This window comes from Bombina bombina, chromosome 5 (assembly GCF_027579735.1).
Source record: "Bombina bombina isolate aBomBom1 chromosome 5, aBomBom1.pri, whole genome shotgun sequence".
NCBI lineage: Eukaryota > Metazoa > Chordata > Amphibia > Anura > Bombinatoridae > Bombina > Bombina bombina.
The window spans coordinates 344126209-344149338 of NC_069503.1; the positions used below are offsets into that span (position 1 = coordinate 344126209).

At 39.0% G+C, this 23130-nt stretch overlaps 1 protein-coding gene across 1 annotated transcript in view; it reads right to left on the reverse strand.

Moving 5' to 3' along the window:
• The window catches only part of RAPGEF5 (Rap guanine nucleotide exchange factor 5), a 603491-nt gene that overhangs the window by 362807 nt on the left and 217554 nt on the right, over positions 1–23130 (reverse strand). The window contains exons 4-5 of the mRNA XM_053714138.1: positions 10361–10482; positions 5527–5695 (exon numbers count right to left, since the gene is read on the reverse strand). Coding sequence (XP_053570113.1) covers positions 5527–5695; positions 10361–10482 — 291 coding nt within the window. The remainder of the gene's footprint in view (positions 1–5526; positions 5696–10360; positions 10483–23130) is intronic.

Here is a 23130-nt window from a genome sequence, read left to right on the forward strand (position 1 = left end):
AGGTCCTGCGTGGCCACGCAGGTGCTATCAGAATCACCGATGCTCTCTCCTGCTTGATCTTGGCAATCAGTCGAGGAAGCAGAGGAAACGGTGGAAACACATAAGCCAGGTTGAAAGACCAGGGCGCTGCTAGAGTATCTATCAGTGTCGCCTTGGGATCCCTGGACCTGGATCCGTAACACGGAAGCTTGGCGTTCTGGCGAGACGCCATGAGATCCAGTTCTGGTTTGCCCCAACAGAGAATCAGTTGTGCAAATACCTCCGGATGGAGTTCCCACTCTCCCGGATGAAAAGTCTGACGACTTAGAAAATCCGCCTCCCAGTGCTCTACACCTGGGATATGGATAGCTGATAGGTGGCAAGAGTGAATCTCTGCCCAGTGAATTATTTTTGAAGCTTCTAACATTTCTAGGGAACTTCTTGTTCCCCCTCGATGGTTGATGTAAGCTACAGTCGTGATGTTGACCGACTGAAATCTGATGTACCTCAGAGTTGCTAACTGAGGCCAAACCTGAAGAGCCTTGAATATCGCTCTTAGTTCCAGAATATTTATTGGACGGAGAGACTCCTCCTGAGTCCACGATCCCTGAGCCTTCAGGGAGTTCCAGACTGCACCCCAACCTAGAAGGCTGGCATTTGTTGTTACAATAGTCCAATCTGGCCTGCGAAGGTCATACCTTTGGACAGATGGACCAGAGATAGCCACCAGGGAAGAGGATCCCTGGTCTCTTGGTCCAGATTCAGTTGAGGGGCCAAATCTGTGTAATCCCCGCTCCACTGACTGAGCCTGCATAGTTGCAGCGGTCTGAGATGTAAGCATGCAAACGGCACTATGTCCATTGCCGCTACCATTAAGCCGATTACTTCCATACACTGAGCCACCAAAGGGCGTGGAATGGAATGAAGAACCCGACAGGAATTTAGAAGCTTTGATAACCTGGACTCCGTCAAGGTAAATTTTCATTTCTACAGAATCTATCAGAGTCCCTAGAAAGGAAACTCTTGTGAGTGGGGATAGAGAACACTTTTCCTCGTTCACTTTCCACCCATGCGACCTCAGAAATGCCAGTACTACGTCCGTATGAGACTTGGCAATTTGGAAGTTTGACGCCTGTATCAGGATGTCGTCTAAATAAGGGGCTACGGCTATGCCCCGGGCCTTAGGACCGCCAAAAGCGACCCTAGAACCTTTGTAAAGATTCTTGGGGCTGTAGCTAATCCAAAGGGAAGAGCTACAACTGGTAATGCCTGTCTTGAAAGGCAAACCTGAGAAACCGATGATGATCTTTGTGTATCGGAATGTGAAGATAAGCATCCTTTAGATCCACTGTAGTCATATATTGATCCTCCTGGATCAGTGGTAGGATGGTTTCCATCTTGAACAACGGAACTTTGAGGAATTTGTTTAAGATCTTTAGATCCAAAATCGGTCTGAAGTTTCCCTCTTTTTTGGGAACCACAAACAGATTTGAGTAAAAACCCTGTTCCTCCTTTGGAACTGGATGGATCACTGCCATAACTAGGAGGTCTCGTACACAGTGTAAGAATGCCTCACTCTTTATCTGGTTTGCAGATAATTGTGAAAGGTGAAATCTCCCTTTTGGGGGGGGGGAAGCTTTGAAGTCCAGAAGATATCCCTGGGATATAATTTCCAACGCCCAGGGATCCTGAACATCTCTTGCCCACGCCTGGGCGAAGAGTGAAAGTCTGCCCCCTACTAGATCCGTTACCGGATAGGGGGTCGTTCCTTCATGCTGTCTTAGAGGCAGCAGCAGGCTTTTTGACCTGCTTACCTTTTTTCCAGGTCTGGTTTGGTCTCCAGACCGTCTTGGATTGAGCAAAAGTTCCCTCTTGTTTATTATTAGAGGAAGTTGATGCCGCACCTGCCTTGAAGTTTCGAAAGGCACGAAAATTAGACTGTTTGGCCCTAGATTTGGACCTGTCCTGAGGAAGGGCACAACCTTTTCCTCCCGTGATATCAACAATAATCTCCTTCAAACCAGGCCCGAATAGGGTCTGCCCCTTGAAGGGAATGTTAAGTAGCTTAGATTTTAAAGTCACGTCAGCTGACCATGATTTAAGCCATAGCGCTCTGCGCGCCTGTATAGCAAAACCAGATTTCTTAGCCGTTAGTTTATTCAAATGAACAATGGCATCAGAAATAAAATAATTGGCTAGCTTAAGTGCAAGTGCTCTAACTTTGCCAAGTATGTCATCCAATGGAGTCTCTACCTGTAAAGCCTCTTCCAGAGACTCAAAGCAGTACGCTGCAGCAGCAGTGACAGGGGCAATGCATGCAATGGCTGTAGGATAAAACCTTGTTGAATAAATATTTTCTTAAGGTAACCTTCTAATTTTTTATCCATTGGCTCTAAAAAAGCACAACTGTCCTCGACAGGGATAGTAGTACGCTTTGCTAGAGTAGAAACTGCTCCCTCCACCTTAGGGACTGTCTGCCATAAGTCCCGTGTGGTGGCGTCTATTGGAAAACATTTTTCTAAAAATAGGAGGGGAAGAGAACGGCACACCTGGTCTATCCCATTCCTTATTAATAATTTCTGTAAACCTTTTAGGTATTGGAAAAACATCAGTACACACCGGCACTGCAAAGCATTTATCCAGTCTACAAAATTCCTCTGGCACTGCAATGGTATCACAGTCATTCAGAGCAGCTAAAACCTCCCTAAGTAACACGCGGAGGTGTTCAAGCTTAAATTTAAATGTAGAAATATTAGAATCAGGTATCTTTCCTGAGTCATTAACATCACCCACTGACTGAAGCTCTCCTTCCTCAGCTTCTGCATATTGTGAGGCAGTATCAGACATGGTTCTTAAAGCGTCAGTATGCTCTGCATTTTGTCTCACCCCAGAGCTATCTCGCTAACCTCTAAGTTCAGGTAGTCTGGCTAATACCGCTGACAGTGTATTATCCATGACTGCCACCATGTCTTGTAAAGTAAACGCTATTGGCGCCCAAGATGTACTTTGCGCCATTTGAGCGTGAGTCCCTTGGGCGGGAGTCAAAGGGTCTGAAACGTGGGGAGAGTTAGTCGGCAAAACTTTCCCCTCGTCAGATTCCTCTGGTGATAATTTTTTTAAAAACAGAATATGATCTTTATTGGATAAAATGAAATCAGTACATTTGGTACACATTCTAAGAGCGGGTTCCACCATGGCTTTTAAACATAATGAACAAGGAGTTTCTTCTATGTCAGGCATGTTTATACAGACTAGCAATGAGACTAGCAAGCTTGGAAAACACTTTAAATCAAGTTAACAAGCAAATATAAAAAACGGTACTGTGCCTTTAAGAGAAACAAATTGTCAGAATTTGAAAAACAGTGAAAAAATGCAGTAAATCAAACGAAATTTTTACAGTGTATGTAATAGGCTAGCAGAGCATTGCATCCACTTGCAAATGGATGATTAACCCCTTAGTTCAAAAAACGGATCAAAAAAAAGGAAAGACTTTTTTTTTTTTTTTTTTTTTTTTTTTTTTTTAACAGTCACAACCAACTGCCACAGCAAGCTGTGGTCCTACCATCCCCAATAAACGACTTTGGAAAGCCTTTGAGCCCTTTAGAGATGTCCTATAGCATACAGGGGACTCCTGAGGGAAGCTGGATGTCACAGTTTGTAATTTTAACTGCACCAACTGTAACTTTTATACTATAACAGTGGAAAGCCTCAGTAAAACTGTTTCTAGTCAAAATTTAAGCCAGCCATGTGGAAAAAACTAGGCCCCAATAAAGTTTTATCACCAATGCATATATAAAAACGATTAAACATGCCAGCAAACGTTTATATTGCAATATCATAAGGGTATTACCCCTGGGAGTAAGCATGATACCAGTCGTTATTAAATCACTGTATTCAGGCTTAACTTACATTAATCCGGTATCAGCAGCATTTTCTAGTGTTTTCCATCTCTAGAAAAAATTATAACTGCACATACCTGATAGCAGAATAAACTGCACGCCATTCTCTCGCTGAAGTTACCTCATCTGTGTAATCCCCTCAGACATATGTGAGAATAGCAATGGATCTTAGTTGCAACCTGCTAAGATCATAGAAACCTCAGGCAGATTCTTCTTCTATTTACTGCCTGAGATAAAATAGCACAACTCCGGTACTATTTAAAAATAACAAACTTTTGATTGAAGAAAATAAACTAACTATATTTAACCACTCTCTCCTACAACATCCTAGCTTGTTGAGAGTTGCAAGAGAATGACTGGCTATGACAGTTAGGGGAGGAGCTATATTACAGCTCTGCTGTGGGTGTCCTCTTGCAACGTCCTGTTGGGAATGAGAATATCCCACAAGTAATGGAAGATCTGTGGACTGGATACACCTTACAAGAGAAATATAGTTTACTTTTTTATAATTTTGTTTTAAACAAAAAGTGTATTTTTCCTGAACTACACTAGTTATGTTATAAAGAAAACTGTCTTTTCCCATTTTCAGTATTAAATTCCTATGTATTCTTATTTTATATACCCATATAGGGTATCACTAGAAAGGCCTGTTTGCTAAAAAAATCAGAGTAAGGTGAAACCAATAGTGAGCAAAAATGTCATACTTGCTTGTGTCATTTAAGCACGGAAACTGAGAAAAAACCTTGGTCCATAAGGAGTTAAATGAACATAAAACTGCAAAAAGAAAATGTTGTAACCCACCCGTGCAAATCTTAGTTGTAATATTAAATGTAGAAATTCAGAAGACAACACTTGCAAATTTAAAACTAATTTGACTATGATTTTGGCAAGAAGATATGTAGTCTTCAGGTTGAGATTCTAAAGAGAAACCATAATTTACCAATTTGTGATATTCAAATATGCGTACATTCCCTCTAAAGCAGGAAACTGGTAAACGGAACCCTTGCAAGCTGCCCTCAGAGCTTTCTAATGAGCACCTTTATGCCATTTCATTTTTCAGCACATATTTCACTGCATTTTACTTCACAGAACAGTTCCAATTAATTCATTTAAAAAAAAAAAAGACAACAAATAAATTATTCCTAAACTGGACAACACTTTTATTTTTCATCCCAGGTAAGCTATGGTCAACTATGGCAAAGCAGAAAATTGCACATGATTTTATGCAAAATATAGAATCCAAGTTTATAAATTAAAATTATTGCTTTGGATGTTGTACGAAAAGAGAAATTAATCTCATAAATAACCGAATTACAATAATAAGCACAGAGGTTAAACTGGTAGTGAAAAGGGGCATTTAATTAAAGGGACATTAACCCAAAAACTTCCTTTCATGATTCAAAACAAGTTACAATGTTAAGCAACTTTCCAATTTACTTCTATGGTCAATTCTGCTTCATTCTCTTGGTATCCTTTATTGAAAGAGAAGAAATGCACTACTGGCTTGCTGAACACATTGGTAAGCTCTATCTGAATCATGAAAGAAAAATGTTGGGTATCATGTCCCTTTAAAAATAAAATTAGAATGTCCCTTTAGCACAGCATCAAAACAAACTGGGAACATTATTCTACAAAAGAGAAAACTTACATGCCACAAATATTTGATGTTAATGGAGCAAGAGGGGCCAACTGTTTTAGAAGTCTGACACCCATCTGCCATCCTTTTTCGCTTCCAAATTCACAGGCTGTATCACTGCACTCATCAGACGACCACTGGTAGAACACATATGAGTCCTGAAAACACAGCTGTTTGTCCACTGTTTAAAAAAAAATACAAAAAAACCTCCAGTCACCAAATATTTTCTCACAATTATCAAAATAAAAAAACACTGAATAAAGTTAAAAATGGTAAAAGGATTTTTCAGCTGCAATAAACACAAGAAGTGAACATAAAATGGCTGGAGAACTCGACAAAACTAAATATCGATAGGAATTTTTTTACTTGTATATTTGTTTCATATATTATATGTTTAGAAAAGTGATGAAATTATTATTCTATATGGAGGAAAAAAGCACCAGAGAGCTATTTGTCCAGCTTTGTAATAAACATCAAGAAGCATCAGTAAAGTATTTATTTGAACATCCAAAAATGCACAGTATTCCCCAATATATATTTTATTACTTAAAGGGACCTTAAACACAGAGCATATATCAGCAATTACCCACTGCATTGCAAAATACATATTTTAAAATCATTTAACGTATTATCTCTGCCCATTTTACAAGATTTTGTAAACTAAGACTAGTTCATGTATATTCCTGAGGAAAAGCCTGATGGGAATCATTGTTGTGACCAATTAGGAAATTTGTAAATGAGCATGTGATCTAAGCTAACCAATAATGGTGTGAAATATTATAGGTACATTTCCCCAACCATAATGTAACCCAGCATGTCTGGAAGGAGGTAAAACAAGCTCAGTTTACAGTACAGATGTATTTTGCAACAAAAAGTAAGCAAGATAAGTAATGAAAGTATAATGCAATATTGTTTAATTTGAGTTTAATCAAGCAATCCGGCATATATCCATGGAAGGAGGAACTTTTTAGAAAATCAACCTGTGCAGCACTAAAGCTGTAGGGAATCCGCTTTTCCTAGAATGTAATTATTTTATAGTTAGAAAAATGAGGGTCTGTGAGTTAGAGAAATGCTTCAAAAAGTGAACGATGAGGTGTCTCTTCTCTAGCAGTTCCTGGTGCCAATAGTACTAGTAAGGTTCACAAAGAAAATTACACCTTAAAAAGGGAATGTAAACACCTTGTACTTTCTGTTGTCAGCCAAGTCTAAATATTTTTTTAAACAAATTAACATTTTTGTTTGCTGCATGTTTCACATTAGCAAATCTCCACCACCGCTTGCCTTATTGGGAGGAGCTAATCAGGGTATAAGTCAGTATAAAGTGAATTATTTTGCAGTTATCTGTTAAATCCAGCTAAGAACATATATGTAGCAGGGTTAGCCTAGATGTGTCAATGTTTAGCGTTAAATTACATGAAAAGGGGACAAAATAAATGACATTATATTGCAAAATTAACATGCAAAATGTAACATTTCATGTTAAAATCTCAAGTTTTTACTGCCCCTTTAAGCCTCTATGAGATTAATTATCAGCCTGAAAAAGATAAACAATAAAGATCTATCCTGTGGATGGAAGGGAATAGTTGTACAATCTATTTTTATCTGTATCTATTTAATTAGTCTTTTAAGGAGTTTGGGTTGGGAACAAAGTACCAATATATTTAATGTTTGCCTGTAAATATTTGGTCTACTATTTAGATACATACTGTATGTGGTTTGTGACTTGCTCCGATTCAATCTAATTCAGAACAGCTGTAGAGGTTGATTTCAGACTCCAGATTTTTTATTTTATTTAAGGAAAGAAGCCACAGACTACTATAGTATCTGCCAAAAATCACTATTGCGATCAAAGGGAATTTTCTGCCACTGCAACAGGCATTATTGCTAATCCTCCCATCTGCAGAATGATGACTGGCAGGTTTCTTACTCTGACCCTGATTCACATACAGGCCAGACTTTAAGCAAATCCCTTGTTGAGCACAGGTGGAAAACTCATCGATTTAGACGTCATTTACAGACCAACCCTCAATGAGGGATATCTGTAAAATCCTCTCCACAAATTTAAAGGGATAGTAAAGTCACAATGAAACTGTCATGATTCAGATAGAACATGTCTTTTAAAACTTTCCAATGAACTCAAATTTTGCTTTGATCATGTGGTAACCTCTGTTGAAAAGCATACCTAGGAAGTCTCAGGTGCAGAAATGTACTACTGGGAGCTAGCTGGTGATAGGTGACTGCACATATATGCCACTTGTCATTGGCTCATAAGATCTGTTCAGCAAGAGGTGCATTTCTGCTCCTAGGTTTACTCTTCAACAAAGGATACCAAGAGGACAAAGCAAATTTGATAATAAAAGCAAATAGGAAAGTTGTTTAAAATTGTATGCTCTTTTTGATTCATGAAAGCTGAATTTTGACTTTGTCCCTTTATACAAAAAAATCCAACAAAGTCACCACATAACCCTTGCAGGAACAGGAAGTAAAGCACAAAACCTAACATAGTAAGGTGCCGGTGTTCTGACAGATAAGCCTCAGATTAGCCAATTTACGTGGAATCAGCTGTGTGACCGCAAATTCCTTCACTACGCATGCACTCCACTGCGTCACCGCATTCTCCAGCGCATCACGCATCAACACATTACAATCGCAGGAAGTCTGTCAGATAAGCCAAGTCTGATAAAAAATGTACTCAGTGCGCATGCGCTCCACCACTTTACTGCTTGCTAACCACACACATATATATGATGAACTGTAATTTCCCCATCTTCACTTTTTTGTTTGCATCCTGGGGGTACAAGGGGGGCACCCCACCAATCCTCTGGCATCCACCCCTAGTGAACCCTTTGACCCCACAGGCAGAGGCAAAACAGATAGTGAAGATGGGGGAATTACAGTGCATCGAATATGTTTGATGCAGTGACTCGAAGCGCATGCGCACTGAGGGAATTTGCAGTGAAACAGCTGATTCCACATCACCGGAAGTGATGGAATTGGCTGATCTGCCAGGACACCGGCATCTCTTTCAATGTACCTATGAAAGGTTTTATTATGTATTGTGAGATACCTTTGCACTGTAAATTCACTAATCATTTTCTTTTCCTTTAAATTAAATCTGAAACCTGAAGTTTTCCCACTGTCCCAGAGAGGCTGTGATGCATTCTGTAAACGTCAGAACCCTGACAAAACATCTACAAAGCAACCAAGTAACCTTTACAGGAATGAGATCATATAACATCATATTGTGTAATTCAGAACCCAGACATGCTGTGCATTGATTACTCAATGTGCAGGATCTCCTGTATAGCTGTACTAAATTAGCCATTAATGAGTTAGGAGACTCCTCAAGGGTTGTGTCCCTGAAATGCAAATGTTGGTAAAGGGGCTTTAAAGGGACATAAAAAACACATTTTTTTCTTTCATGATTCAGATAGAGCATACAGTTTTAAACAACGTTCCAATTTACTTCTGTTATCAAATTTTCTTCATTTTCTTGTTATCCTTTGTTGAAAAGATGGGATGTAAGCGCATGAGTGTGCACGTGTCCACAACACTATATGGCAGCAGTTTTGCAACAATGTTATACATTAGCAGGAGCACTAAATGGCAGCACTGTTTCCTGTCCTGTAGTGCTTCAGGCATGTGCACGCTACCTACCTAGGTATCCCTTCAACAAAGAATAACATGAGAACAAAAACAATTTAATAATAAAAGTAAATTGGAAACTTTTTAAAAATTGTATTCTCTATCTAAATAATTAAATACATTTTTTGGGTTTATTGTCCCTTTAAACATTTTGTTATTGGTATTTTTATCTTTTTTTTCCTGTAATTTAATTCTGAAAAAGTTGAGCTTTCTAGATTCTGCGAAATATGAAAGACCAGAATCCAGACAACACTAATACATTTCACAAAGTTATTGGTTGCTCATTCTAGTAACTGAATTATACCTGAACCTAATTTAAAACATGGTAGCGCCTGGTTTTTTTTGCACGCTAAAACTTTACACATTTTGTCCAAAATGTAAATAACTAATATTTAAAAGAAAAAAAAAAACATATCTGTATATTATTCTCAGGGTAATGTTCACTTTGAATACACTATTCAAAATAGCATGTAGTCAGTGTTTATTTGTGTGAAGATCTCTTGCAATGCAGTGATTAGCATCTGATATTACGTAAAAAATGTAATTATTCTCTTATAGTGTGTATTAAGAACATGTAAAGTGTAAGGCACGTCCCTAACCTGTACTAACCACCTAATGAACTGACTAAACTGAACTGAGATCTGACAATATTCCTTATTCATTCTGTAGTATAAAAATGTTAAAGAATCAAACAGTGGGTCATACTATCTAAGGGTGTGGCTCATTAGCGCTAATGCAAGAATTAACGGTAGAGTGTACAAACGAGAACATTAGCTAATTTACATTTTAATCCTAACCTGGCAAATAAATGCCTTAAAATGTCTTCATTACAGTCATTAAGGTTTGCTTTGATCTCAGGTTTTCATCAGATCTCAACCACTTCACGATTACATGTTCATTAATAATATAATGCTCTACCCAATTAAAAATAACATAGAAACAGCACTGATATTAACAAATAATTTAATAGCTTATATATAGTGACTTCAGTAATTAACAGTCTCACCAGAAGAATCTCATTATCCATCTCACGTAGCTCTAGCGAAACAGTTAATTCCCCTTAAGAATAAAAAACATTAAAAAAAACAACAACCCCATCCATAGATGAATGAAGGAAAATAATACAGCAAATATTAGAACAGCTGTGAAGTATGTTTGTGTACTTAACACACCTGCTCTGAACCGTTTTTGAGAAACTTACCAGATATCAGGATTCCTAGTTTAAGTAAAACTTGCCAGATACCAGATGCTGTATATCTGCACTTGACAAATGGACAGTGCTGCAAAAGCCAGTCTACCAGTTCAGATCCCACGCAACTTTTTCTGAAAATAAATAAATATATAATAAAAAATAGTTGAGTAGCAAAAATTAAATAAAAATTCATTAAAAATTTTTTTTTTTAAATGATATTATTTTCTGTTGTTTTAAAAGGGTAAACCTGTCCTTGCCCAACGCCCTTATAGGAATATGGCTGCACCTCACTGACAAGGCCCAAAAAAGGCCGAAATTAACATCTGGGGTTGCCATGTTCCTTGTTTAGAGAGGGACTGCCTGGTATTTCAGGGCTGGACTGACCTTGTTAGGTGGGATCCGACCGATATACTTCAGGAAAGTTCTTCTCTGTGAAAAGCATAATTGGGCTAAAACAGGCTGCTCCCAGGTGGTAAATCGCTATAGAATAAGCTACTGAGCTGCTGTTCGTACCTGAGAGTGCTTCTCTTTGTGTGTGCATAATATATATATATATATATATATATATATATATATATATTACACATATATACACATATAAATATACAGTGTGTATATATATATATATATATATATATATATATATATATATATATATATATATATATATATATATAATTTTTTACTTTAGTGTGCTTTTAAAGCTTTTTATTTTTATTTATTTTAAGTTTAATGTCCCTTTAAAGGGAAATGAACTTCAACAATATACAGATATTCACAAAGCTGTGCCATGAGATATTATGACATTAAAAAACAAAAACATGAATTCTCTCATAATATGAGGTGATGTTATCTTTGGATGTGGGGTGAGTTTGCTTTTTTGTTTAATAAAAATTACTTATGGATCTGGGTCATGTATTGAAGGGCTCTATTTATCATGCAGATTAAATTAACTAGAATATTTACATATAAAATATTCTGGCAGTTTTACAACTATTTTAAAACCTTCGTTATTCTGTAAATTAAATGGCTGATGTTAATGATAAATGTACTAGAACTCACACTATTTAGCATAAACCATGTTTAAAAATTGAACACAAGGCTCTAGGGTTACAATGTAGTCGTCCAGTAAGAATTTTTTTATTTTTATCTGGGCCCTTACTGCTCCAAAATTTATAGAGTGCTAAAGCTGAGTGAACTATAATTACAATATTACTCTTCCATCAGTAAATGTGCACTAAAAGAATTCTTCATACATGGGGACTTTCAGAGTAAGCCGAGCATGGTCTATATGAACCGCTCTGCTGACAATATGCCATAAACTATGGATTTTGCTCATAAGGCATATAGGACATTGCTTACGGTTTGCTACATAAGTCAGGCCATTGTTTTCATAGTATTAAAATGGCGTTCAGCAGTAAATTGTGTAACGGGCCAGATGCAGCAAACACACACCCCTTACATCATAAACAATGATGACTAAATAGTTATAATACAAGAAAAATTACTGATTCACAGAATACAAAATATTTACTCACAGGAGTAGTGACAACATATAATAACCTTTATCTAATATAAATGTCAGCAGTTCACAACTAATATCCTAGTGCATAACATACATAAACAAGTATTTAATAACACCAGTACAAAAGGGGGGAATGTAAAAGAATTAGAATGGGGGAAGGGGAAAACATAATTTATGTAAGAACTTACCTGATAAATTCATTTATTTTATAGTGGCAAGAGTCCATGAGCTAGTGACATATGGGATATACATTCCTACCAGGAGGGGGGCAAAGTGTCCCAAACCTCAAAATGCATATAAATACACCTCCCACCTCACTCATACCTTAGTTTAACATTTAGCCAAGAAGTGAGGCGTAAAAAAAAAAAAAAAGAAGGAGTAAAAAGCATACAAAAAGAGGAACTGGAAAAAATAATCTGCTTTATACAAAAAAATAATAAACACAAAAAAGGGTGGGTCTCATGGACTCTTGCCACTATGAAAGAAATTAATTTATCAGGTAAGTTCATACATAAATTATGTTTTCATTTATGCAAGTGGCAAGAGTCCATGAGCTAGTGACATATGGGATATAATACCCAAGATGTGGAAGTCCATGAGTCACTAGAGAGGGAGGAATAAAATAAAAACAGCTATTTCCGCTGAGAAATTAAACCCAAAAAATAATGAAGTTTTCTTAAAAATTTCAAAAAACTCAAAACAAAGGCATCAGAATCAAACAGACAGCTGCCTGAAGAACCTTTCTACCAAAGGCTGCTTCCGAAGAAGTAAATACAGGTAGCCCTCAGTTTACGCCGGAGTTAGGTTCCAGAAGGAATGGTTGTAAATCGAAACCGTTGTAAATTGAAACCCAGTTTATAATGTAAGTCAATGGGAAGTGAGGGAGATAGGTTCCAGGCCCCTCTCAAAATTGTCATAAGTAACACCTAATACATTATTTTTAAAGCTTTGAAATGAAGACTTTAAATGCTAAACAGCATTATAAACCTAATAAAATAATCACACAACACAGAATATATAATTAAACTAAGTTAAATGAACAAGAACATTTGCTAAACAGCATTATAAACCTAATAATCACACAACACAGACTTCACTTGCATTTTTCTGCAAACAGTTCTTTCTATGCATTCCAATCTGGACTGATTTATAGACAGGAAGATCTTGTTCCTTTGGAATCTGCTCGATAGCTCAGGTCTGGTTAAACTGATTCATTTCAGCTTGCTTGGCTTTGCTGCAACACAAGTGGACCGCTCCACCTACTGGCTATTTTAATAAATGCACTGCTTCTCAATGCTTTTCAATAGCAGTCACATGACTGGAAAAAAAGGTTGTTATTCTGAAACGGTGTAAATTGAACCGTTGTAAAACGAGGGCCACCTGTACATCAAAATGGTAAAATTTTGTAAAAGTATGCAAAGAAGACCAAGTTGCTGCTTTGCAAATTTGCTCAACTGAAGCTTTATTCTTAAATGCCCAATAAGTGGCAACTGATCTAGTAGAATGAGCTGTAATTCTCTGAGGCAGAGAATGCCCCGCCTCCAAATAAGCTTTGTGAATCAAAAGTCTCAACCAAGAAGCCAGAGAAATAGCAGAAGCTTTCTGACCTTTCTTGGAGCCAGAAAAAATAACAAATAGACTAGAAGTATTTCTGAAATCTTTAGTAGCCTCAACATAATATTTCAAAGCTCTTACCACATCCAAAGAATGTAAAGACCTTTCAAAAGTATTCTTAGGATTAGGGCACAAGAAAGGAACAACAATTTCCCTATTGATGTTGTTAGAATTCACAACTTTAGGCAAAAATTTAAATGAAGTCCGCAAAACAGCTTTATCTTGATGGAAAATCAGATAAGGAGACTCACAAGAGAGCAGACAATTCAGAAACTATTCTAGCAGAAGAGATAGCCAAAAGAAATAATACTTTCCAAGAAAGCAATTTAATATCCAGAGAATGCATAGGCTCAAACGGAGGAGCCTGTAAAGTTTTCAAAACCAAATTGAGACTCCAAGGAGGAGAAATAGAATTAAAAACAGGTTTTATACAAATCAAAGCCTGAACAAAACAGTGAATGTCGGGAAGTTTCTATGAAATAAAACAGAAAAAGCAGAAATTTGTCCTTTCAAAGTATTTGCAGACAAACCTTTATCCAAACCATCCTGAAGAAACTGTAAAATCCTAGGAATTCTAAAAGAATGCCAAGAATAATCATAAGTTGCACACCACGAAATATAGGTTTTCCAAACTCGCTAATAAATCTTCCTTGAAACAGACTTACGAGCCTGTATCATAGAGCTAATCACTGAGTCAGAGAAACCTCTATTACTAAGCACTAAGGGTTCAATTTCCATGCCATAAAATTTAGAGATTTGAGATCCTGATGGAAAAATGGTCCCTGAGACAGAAGGTCTGGTCTTAAGGGAAGTGGCCGAGGTTGGCAACTGGACATCTTGACAAGGTCCGCATACCAAAACCTGAGAGGCCAAGCTGGTGCTATCAAACAGAAGATCATTCCGTTATGATCTTGGAGATCACCCTTGGAAAAAGAACCAGAGGCGGAAAAATGTAAGCAGGTTGGTAAGACCAAGGAACTGCTAAGAGCATCCACCATCTCCGCTCGAGGATCCTTGGACCTGGAAAGGTATCTTGGAAGCTTCTTGTTCAGACGCGAGGCCATCAGATCTATTTCTGGAGGACCCCACATCTGTACCAATTGAAAAAACACATCTGGATGGAGAGACCACTCTCCCTGATGTAAAGTCTGATGACTGAGATAATCCGCTTCCCAATTGTCTACTCCTGGGATATGAATCACAGAAATTTGACAAGAATTGGATTCCGCCCAAGAAAGTATCAGGGATACTTCTTTCATTGCTGAAGGACTGCGAGTTGGGATTTAAGTATATCAACTGTGATATCCGAGTATAATCCCTGCACCATTGGTGCAACATACAAAGCTGTAGAGGTCTCATATGAAAAACGAGCAGTCATGAGACCTAAAACTTCCATGCACATAGCCACTGAAGGGAATGATAGAGACTGAAGGTTTAGACAAGGTAAAACTAACTTAATTTGTCTCTTGTCTGTTAAAGAAAGAGTCATGGACACTAAAAAGGTGACCTTTGTCTGAGGAATCAAGAAACTCTTTGTAAATTGATCCTCCAACCATGTCCTTGAAGAAACCACACAAGTTGTTTCGTGTGAGATGTTAAATGAAAAGATTGAGATAGTACCAAGATATTGTCCAAATAAGGAAACGCCGCAATACCCTGCTGTCCGATTACAGATAGAAGGGCACCGAGAACTTTTGAAAAGATTCTCAGAGCGGTCGCTAGGCCAAATGGAAGAGCGACAAATTGGCAATGCTTGTTTAGAAAAGAGAATCTCAGAAACCGATAGTGGTCTGGATGAATCAGAATATGAAGATAAGCGTCCTGTAAGTCTATTGGGGACATCCTGAATCCACTGATTTTGGATAGAATCTGCCCAAAAGTCTTGAAAAAATTTCAATCTGCCCCCCACCAGTAGAATTTGTTTTTTTATAAGGCTTGGATTTATTCCAATTTGTAGTTGGTATCCAATTGGAACCAAAGGCCTTAGGGGAAGTAGTGTTTTTTTGTTCTTTAGTCTGACGAAAGGAACAAATGATTGAGAGCTTTAAATTTACCCTTAGATTTCTTATCTTGGGGCACAAAACTCCCTTACCCCCAGTGATAGTGGATATAATAGAATCCAACTGAGAACCAAATAAATTATTACCTTGAAAAGATAAAGAAAGTAATCTAGATTTAGACACCATATCAGCATTTCATGATTAAAGCCATAAAGCACTTCTAGATAGAATAGCTAAATACATAGATTTAATATCAATCTTAATAATATCAACTATGGCATAACAAATGAAATGCTTAGTATGTTGAAGTAAGATAACAATGCTAGACAAATCAGAATCCGATAACTGCAGTGCTAGATTGTCCAACCAAAAAGTTGAAGCAGCAGCAACATCAGCTATAGAAATAGCAGGTCTAAGAATATAGCCAGTATGTAAATATGCCTTCCTAAGATAAGATTCAATCTTCCTATCTAAGGGAACCTTAAAAGAAGTACTATCTTCCATAGGAATAGTAGTACGTTTAGCAAGAGTAGAAAACAGAATTTATGCTTACCTGATAAATTACTTTCTCCAACGGTGTGTCCGGTCCACGGCGTCATCCTTACTTGTGGGAATATCTCTTCCCCAACAGGAAATGGCAAAGAGTCCCAGCAAAGCTGGCCATATAGTCCCTCCTAGGCTCCGCCCACCCCAGTCATTCGACCGACGGACAGGAGGAAAAAATAGGAGAAACCATAGGGTGCCGTGGTGACTGTAGTTAGAGAAAATAATTCATCAGACCTGATTAAAAAACCAGGGCGGGCCGTGGACCGGACACACCGTTGGAGAAAGTAATTTATCAGGTAAGCATAAATTCTGTTTTCTCCAACATTGGTGTGTCCGGTCCACGGCGTCATCCTTACTTGTGGGAACCAATACCAAAGCTTTAGGACACGGATGAAGGGAGGGAGCAGATCAGGTTACCTAAACGGAAGGCACCACAGCTTGCAAAACCTTTCTCCCAAAAATAGCCTCCGAAGAAGCAAAAGTATCAAATTTGTAAAATTTGGCAAAAGTGTGCAGTGAAGACCAAGTCGCTGCCTTACATATCTGATCAACAGAAGCCTCGTTCTTGAAGGCCCATGTGGAAGCTACAGCCCTAGTGGAGTGAGCTGTGATTCTTTCAGGAGGCTGCCGTCCGGCAGTCTCATAAGCCAATCGGATGATGCTTTTAAGCCAAAAGGAAAGAGAGGTAGAAGTTGCTTTTTGACCTCTCCTTTTACCAGAAAAGACGACAAACAGAGAAGAAGTTTGTCTGAACTCTTTTGTAGCTTCTAAGTAGAATTTTAGAGCACGGACTACATCTAAATTGTGTAGCTGGATTCGGACACAAAGAAGGTACAACTATCTCCTGATTAATATTTTTGTTGGAAACAACCTTTGGTAGAAAACCAGGCTTAGTACGCAGAACAACCTTATCTGAATGGAACACCAGATAGGGCGGAGTACACTGTAGAGCAGATAACTCAGAAACTCTTCTAGCAGAAGAAAAAGCAACCAAAAACAAAACTTTCCAAGATAACAACTTAATATCTATGGAATGTAAAGGTTCAAACGGAACCCCTTGAAGAACTGAAAGAACTAGATTTAAACTCCAGGGAGGAGTCAAAGGTCTGTAAACAGGCTTGATCCTAACCAAAGCCTGAACAAATGCTTGAACATCTGGCACAACTGCCAGTCGTTTGTGTAGTAAGACAGATAAAGCAGAAATCTGTCCCTTTAGAGAACTCGCAGATAATCCTTTATCCAAACCTTCTTGTAGAAAGGAAAGAATCTTAGGAATTTTTATCCTATTCCATGGGAATCCCTTGGATTCACACCAGCAGATATATCTTTTCCATATTTTATGGTAAATCTTTCTAGTTACCGGTTTTCTGGCTTGAACCAGAGTATCTATCACAGAATCTGAAAACCCACGCTTTGATAGAATCAAGCGTTCAATCTCCAAGCCGTCAGCTGGAGGGAGACCAGATTTGGATGTTCGAATGGACCCTGAACAAGAAGGTCCTGTCTCAAAGGTAGCTTCCATGGTGGAAACGATGACATTCACCAGGTCTGCATACCAAGTCCTGCGTGGCCACGCAGGAGCTATCAAGATCACAGAGGCCCTCTCCTGTTTGATCCTGGCTACCAGCCTGGGAATGAGAGGAAACGGTGGAAACACATAAGCTAGGTTGAAGGTCCAAGGCGCTACTAGTGCATCCACTAGAGTCGCCTTGGGATCCCTGGATCTGGACCCGTAGCAAGGAACCTTGAAGTTCTGACGAGACGCCATCAGATCCATATCTGGAATGCCCCATAGTTGCGTCAACTGGGCAAAGATCTCCGGGTGGAGTTCCCACTCCCCCGGATGGAATGTCTGACGACTCAAATAATCCGCTTCCCAGTTTTCCACACCTGGAATGTGGATCGCAGATAGGTGGCAGGAGTGATCCTCCGCCCATTGTATTATTTTGGTCACTTCTTTCATCGCCAGGGAACTCCTTGTTCCCCCCTGATGATTGATATACGCAACAGTCGTCATGTTGTCTGATTGGAGTCTTATGAATCTGGCCTTTGCTAGCTGAGGCCAAGCCCTTAGAGCATTGAATATCGCTCTTCGTTCCAGAATAATCCAAAGTAGAAAAGATCTGGAGCGCAAAAAGAAAAGGGAACTGCAATAGTGTGAGATCCAACAACACTTTTTATTAGCACGCAATTAAAATCTACTCACAAAATTTCAGATCTTTTCTACTTTGGATTATTCTACCCGGCTGCCGGACAAACAGCCAACCCCCTGTGAGCAGCAGTTTGAAAGGTGACTGATACAAAGTGTGTAACGCTGGAGGACATTTGCTACACTTTATAACATCAAAGCTTATGGACATTACAGACATTTATATCAGTAAGAACATTGATCAATTGATTAGTTCATAAGTGTGTACTATTATTAAGATTACTGGAAATTTATTGATTCCTCCTTTTTAACTATTCATAATTTGGTTGAGACAAGCGCTTCTAGTTTCATATATCTATATTACCCTTCGTTCCAGAATGTTTATCGGGAGAGGAGACTCTTCCCGAGACCATAGTCCCTGAGCTTTCAGGGATTCCCAGACCGCGCCCCAGCCCACTAGACTGGCGTCGGTCGTGACGATGACCCACTCTGGTCTGCGGAAGCTCATTCCCTGGGATATGTGGTCCAGGGTTAGCCACCAACGGAGTGAATCTCTGGTCTTCTGATCTACCTGAATCACTGGAGACAAGTCTGTATAGTCCCCATTCCACTGTTTCAGCATGCACAGTTGTAATGGTCTTAGATGAATTTGCGCAAAAGGAACTATGTCCATTGCTGCAACCATCAACCCTACTACTTCCATGCACTGAGCTATGGAAGGACGTGGAACAGAATGAAGAACTTGACAAGCGCTTAGAAGCTTTGACTTTCTGACATCTGTCAGAAAAATCCTAATTTCTAAGGAATCTATTATTGTTCCCAAGAAGGGAACTCTTGTCGACGGAGACAGAGAACATTTTTCTATGTTCACCTTCCATCCGTGAGATCTGAGAAAGGCCAGAACGATGTCTGTATGAGCCTTTGCTTTTGAAAGGGACGACGCTTGTATTAGAATGTCGTCCAAGTATGGTACTACTGCAATGCCCCTCGGTCTTAGAACCGCTAGAAGGGACCCAAATACCTTTGTGAAAATCCTTGGAGCAGTGGCTAACCCGAATGGGAGGGCCACAAACTGGTAATGTTTGTCCAGAAAGGCGAACCTTAGTAACTGATGATGTTCTTTGTGGATAGGAATATGTAGGTACGCATCCTTTAGATCCACGGTAGTCATAAATTGACCTTCCTGGATAGTAGGTAGAATCGTTCGAATGGTTTCCATTTTGAACGATGGAACCCTGAGAAATTTGTTTAGGATCTTTAAATCCAGAATTGGTCTGAAGGTTCCCTCTTTTTTGGGAACTACGAACAGATTTGAGTAAAATCCCATTCCTTGTTCCGTCATTGGAACTGGGTGTATCACTCCCATCTGTAACAGGTCTTCTACACAATGTAAGAACGCCTGTCTCTTTATTTGGTTTGAGGATAAGTGAGACATGTGGAACCTTCCCCTTGGGGGTAGTTCCTTGAATTCCAGAAGATAACCCTGAGAAACTATTTCTAGCGTCCAGGGATCCTGAACATCTCTTGCCCAAGCCTGAGCAAAGAGACAGAGTCTGCCCCTCACTAGATCCGGTCCCGGATCGGGGGCTACTCCTTCATGCTGTTTTGTTAGCAGCGGCAGGCTTCTTGGCCTGCTTACCCTTGTTCCAGCCTTGCATCGGTTTCCCGGCTTGTTTGGTCTGTGAGGCATTACCCTCTTGCTTAGAGGATGCAGAATTAGAGGCCGGTCCGTTCCTGAAATTACGAAAGGAACGAAAATTAGACTTATTCTTGGCTTTGAAAGGCCTATCTTGTGGGAGGGCGTGGCCCTTTCCCCCAGTGATGTCTGAGATAATCTCTTTCAATTCTGGCCCAAAGAGAGTTTTACCCTTGAAGGGGATATTAAGCAATTTTGTCTTGGATGATACATCCGCTGACCAAGACTTTAGCCAAAGCGCTCTGCGCGCCACAATTGCAAACCCTGAATTTTTCGCCGCTAATCTAGCTAATTGCAAAGCGGCATCTAAAATAAAAGAGTTAGCCAACTTAAGTGCGTGAACTCTGTCCATAACCTCCTCATATATGGAGTCTCTCTACTGAGCGACTTTTCTAGTTCCTCGAACCAGAACCACGCTGCTGTAGTGACAGGAACAATGCACAAAATGGGTTGAAGAAGGTAACCTTGCTGTACAAAAATCTTTTTAAGCAAACCCTCCAATTTTTTATCCATAGGATCTTTGAAAGCACAATTATCCTCGATAGGAATAGTAGTGCGCTTGTTTAGAGTAGAAACTGCCCCTTCGACCTTAGGGACTATCTGCCATAAGTCCTTTCTGGGGTCGACCATAGGAAATAATTTCTTAAATATAGGAGGGGGAACAAAAGGTATGCCGGGCTTCTCCCACTCCTTATTCACTATGTCCGCCACCCGCTTGGGTATAGGAAAAGCGTCGGGGTGCACCGGAACCTCTAGGAACTTGTCCATCTTGCACAATTTTTCTGGAATGACCAGGTTGTCACAATCATCCAGAGTAGATAACACCTCCTTAAGCAGTGCGCGGAGATGTTCTAATTTAAATTTAAATGTCACAACATCAGGTTCAGCCTGTTGAGAAATTTTTCCTGAATCTGAAATTTCCCCATCTGACAAAACCTCCTACATGGCCCCTTCAGATTGGTGTCAGGGTATGACAGAACAATTATCATCAGCGCCCTCCTGCTCTTCAGTGTTTAAAACAGAGCAATCGCGCTTTCTCTGATATGCAGGCATTTTGGATAAAATATTTGCTATGGAGTTATCCATTACAGCCGTCAATTGTTGCATGGTAATAAGCATTGGCGCGCTAGAAGTACTAGGGGCCTCCTGCGTGGGCAAAACTGGTGTAGACACAGAAGGAGATGATGTAGAACCATGTCTACTCCCTTCATCTGATGAATCATCTTGGGCAACTTTATTATCTGTGACAGTACTGTCCTTACTTTGTTTGGACGCTATGGCACAATTATCACATAATTTTGAAGGGGGAGACACATTGACTTTCATACATATAGAACATAGCTTATCTGAAGGCACAGACATGTTAAACAGGCTTAAACTTGTCAGTAAAGCACAAAAACCGTTTTAAAACAAAACCGTTACTGTCTCTTTAAATTTTAAACAGAGCACACTTTATTACTGAATATGTGAAAAAATATGAAGGAATTGTTCAAAATTTACCAAAATTTCACCACAGTGTCTTAAAGCATTAAAGGTATTGCACACCAATTTTCAGAGCTTTAACCCTTAAAATAAGCTGGTTACCGTTTTAACCCCTCTACAGTCCCAGCTACAGCCTTTGCTGCAACTTTACCAAGCCCAGAGGGGAATACGATACCAAATGACGCCTTCTAGGAACTTTTCCAACTATCTTCAGATCCTCACACATGCATCTGCATGTCTTGCTCTCAAAAACAACTGTGCAGTAATGGCGCGAAAATGAGGCTCAGCCTACAACTGGGAAGACCCTTCCTGACTGGAAAAGGTGTCTAACATAGTGCCTGACGTTAAAAAACGTTCCCCAAGTTTATTAGTGTGAAATACCAGCATAAACATGTATAAAATGCCCAAATAAAGCAATCGATTTTGCCCATAAAAGTGTCTACCAGTTTTATAGCCCATATTAAGCCCTTTATTCTGCTTGAGACTAAGAAAATGGCTTACCGGTCCCCATGAGGGGAAATGACAGCCTTCCAGCATTACACAGTCTTGTTAGAAATATGGCTAGTCATACCTTAAGCAAAAAAGTCTGCTAACTGTTTCCCCCAACTGAAGTTACTTCATCTCAACAGTCCTATGTGGAAACAGCAAAGGATTTTAGTTACTGTCTGCTAAAATCATCTTCCTCTCACAAACAGAATTCTTCATCTTTTTCTGTTTCAGAGTAAATAGTACATACCAGCACTATTTTAAAATAACAAACTCTTGATAGTAGAATAAAAAACTACAACTAAACACCACATACTCTTAACCATCTCCGTGGAGATGTTGCCTGTGCAACGGCAAAGAGAATGACTGGGGTGGGCAGAGCCTAGGAGGGACTATATGGCCAGCTTTGCTGGGACTCTTTGCCATTTCCTGTTGGGGAAGAGATATTCCCACAAGTAAGGATGACGCCGTGGACCGGACACACCAATGTTGGAGAAATAGCACCATCAACCTTAGGGACTTTCTCCCAAAGCTCTAAATTGGACACAGGTAAAGGATACAATTTTTTAAAACTAGAAGAAGGAATAAAAGAAGCACCAGCTTAGACCATTCCTTAGTAATCATATTAGAGATAGCATCTGGAATAGGAAAAACTTCAGGAGTAACCTCAGAAGTCTAAAAAACAGAATTCAAATGTTTGCTATTCTTGTTATCAAGAGGACTAGATTCCTCAATACCCAAAGAAAGCAACACTTTCTTTAACAAGGAACAAATATATTCCATCTTTAAAAGAAAGGATGATTTATCAATTTCAGAGTCTGAAGTAGGATCCTCTGAGCCAGAGAAATCCTCATCAGCAGACAATACTTCAGGATGCTGTTGATCAATACAAACTTCATCAGATTTATGAGAAGTAGGTAGAGGCCTTTTACATTTATTTGAAGGAGGAATAGCAGTCATAGCCTTCTCTATGGCTGCAGCAATATAATCTTTTATATCTACAGGAATATCATGTACATTAGACTGTAAAGATTTAACAGTAAATGTATTTGTACTTATAGAAACATTATCAGCATGAAACAATTTCTCATAACAAGTGCCACATACTTGAGCTGAAGAAGGAAGATCAGCCAATTTACAACATACATACTTTGCTTTGGTAGATTTGTTTTCAGGCAACTTGGTTCCTACAGTAACATCAGAGGCAGGATCAGTTTGAGACATCTTGAAAAATTTAAAAAAAGAAAAAAGTAAATTTATGCTTACCTGATAAATTAATTT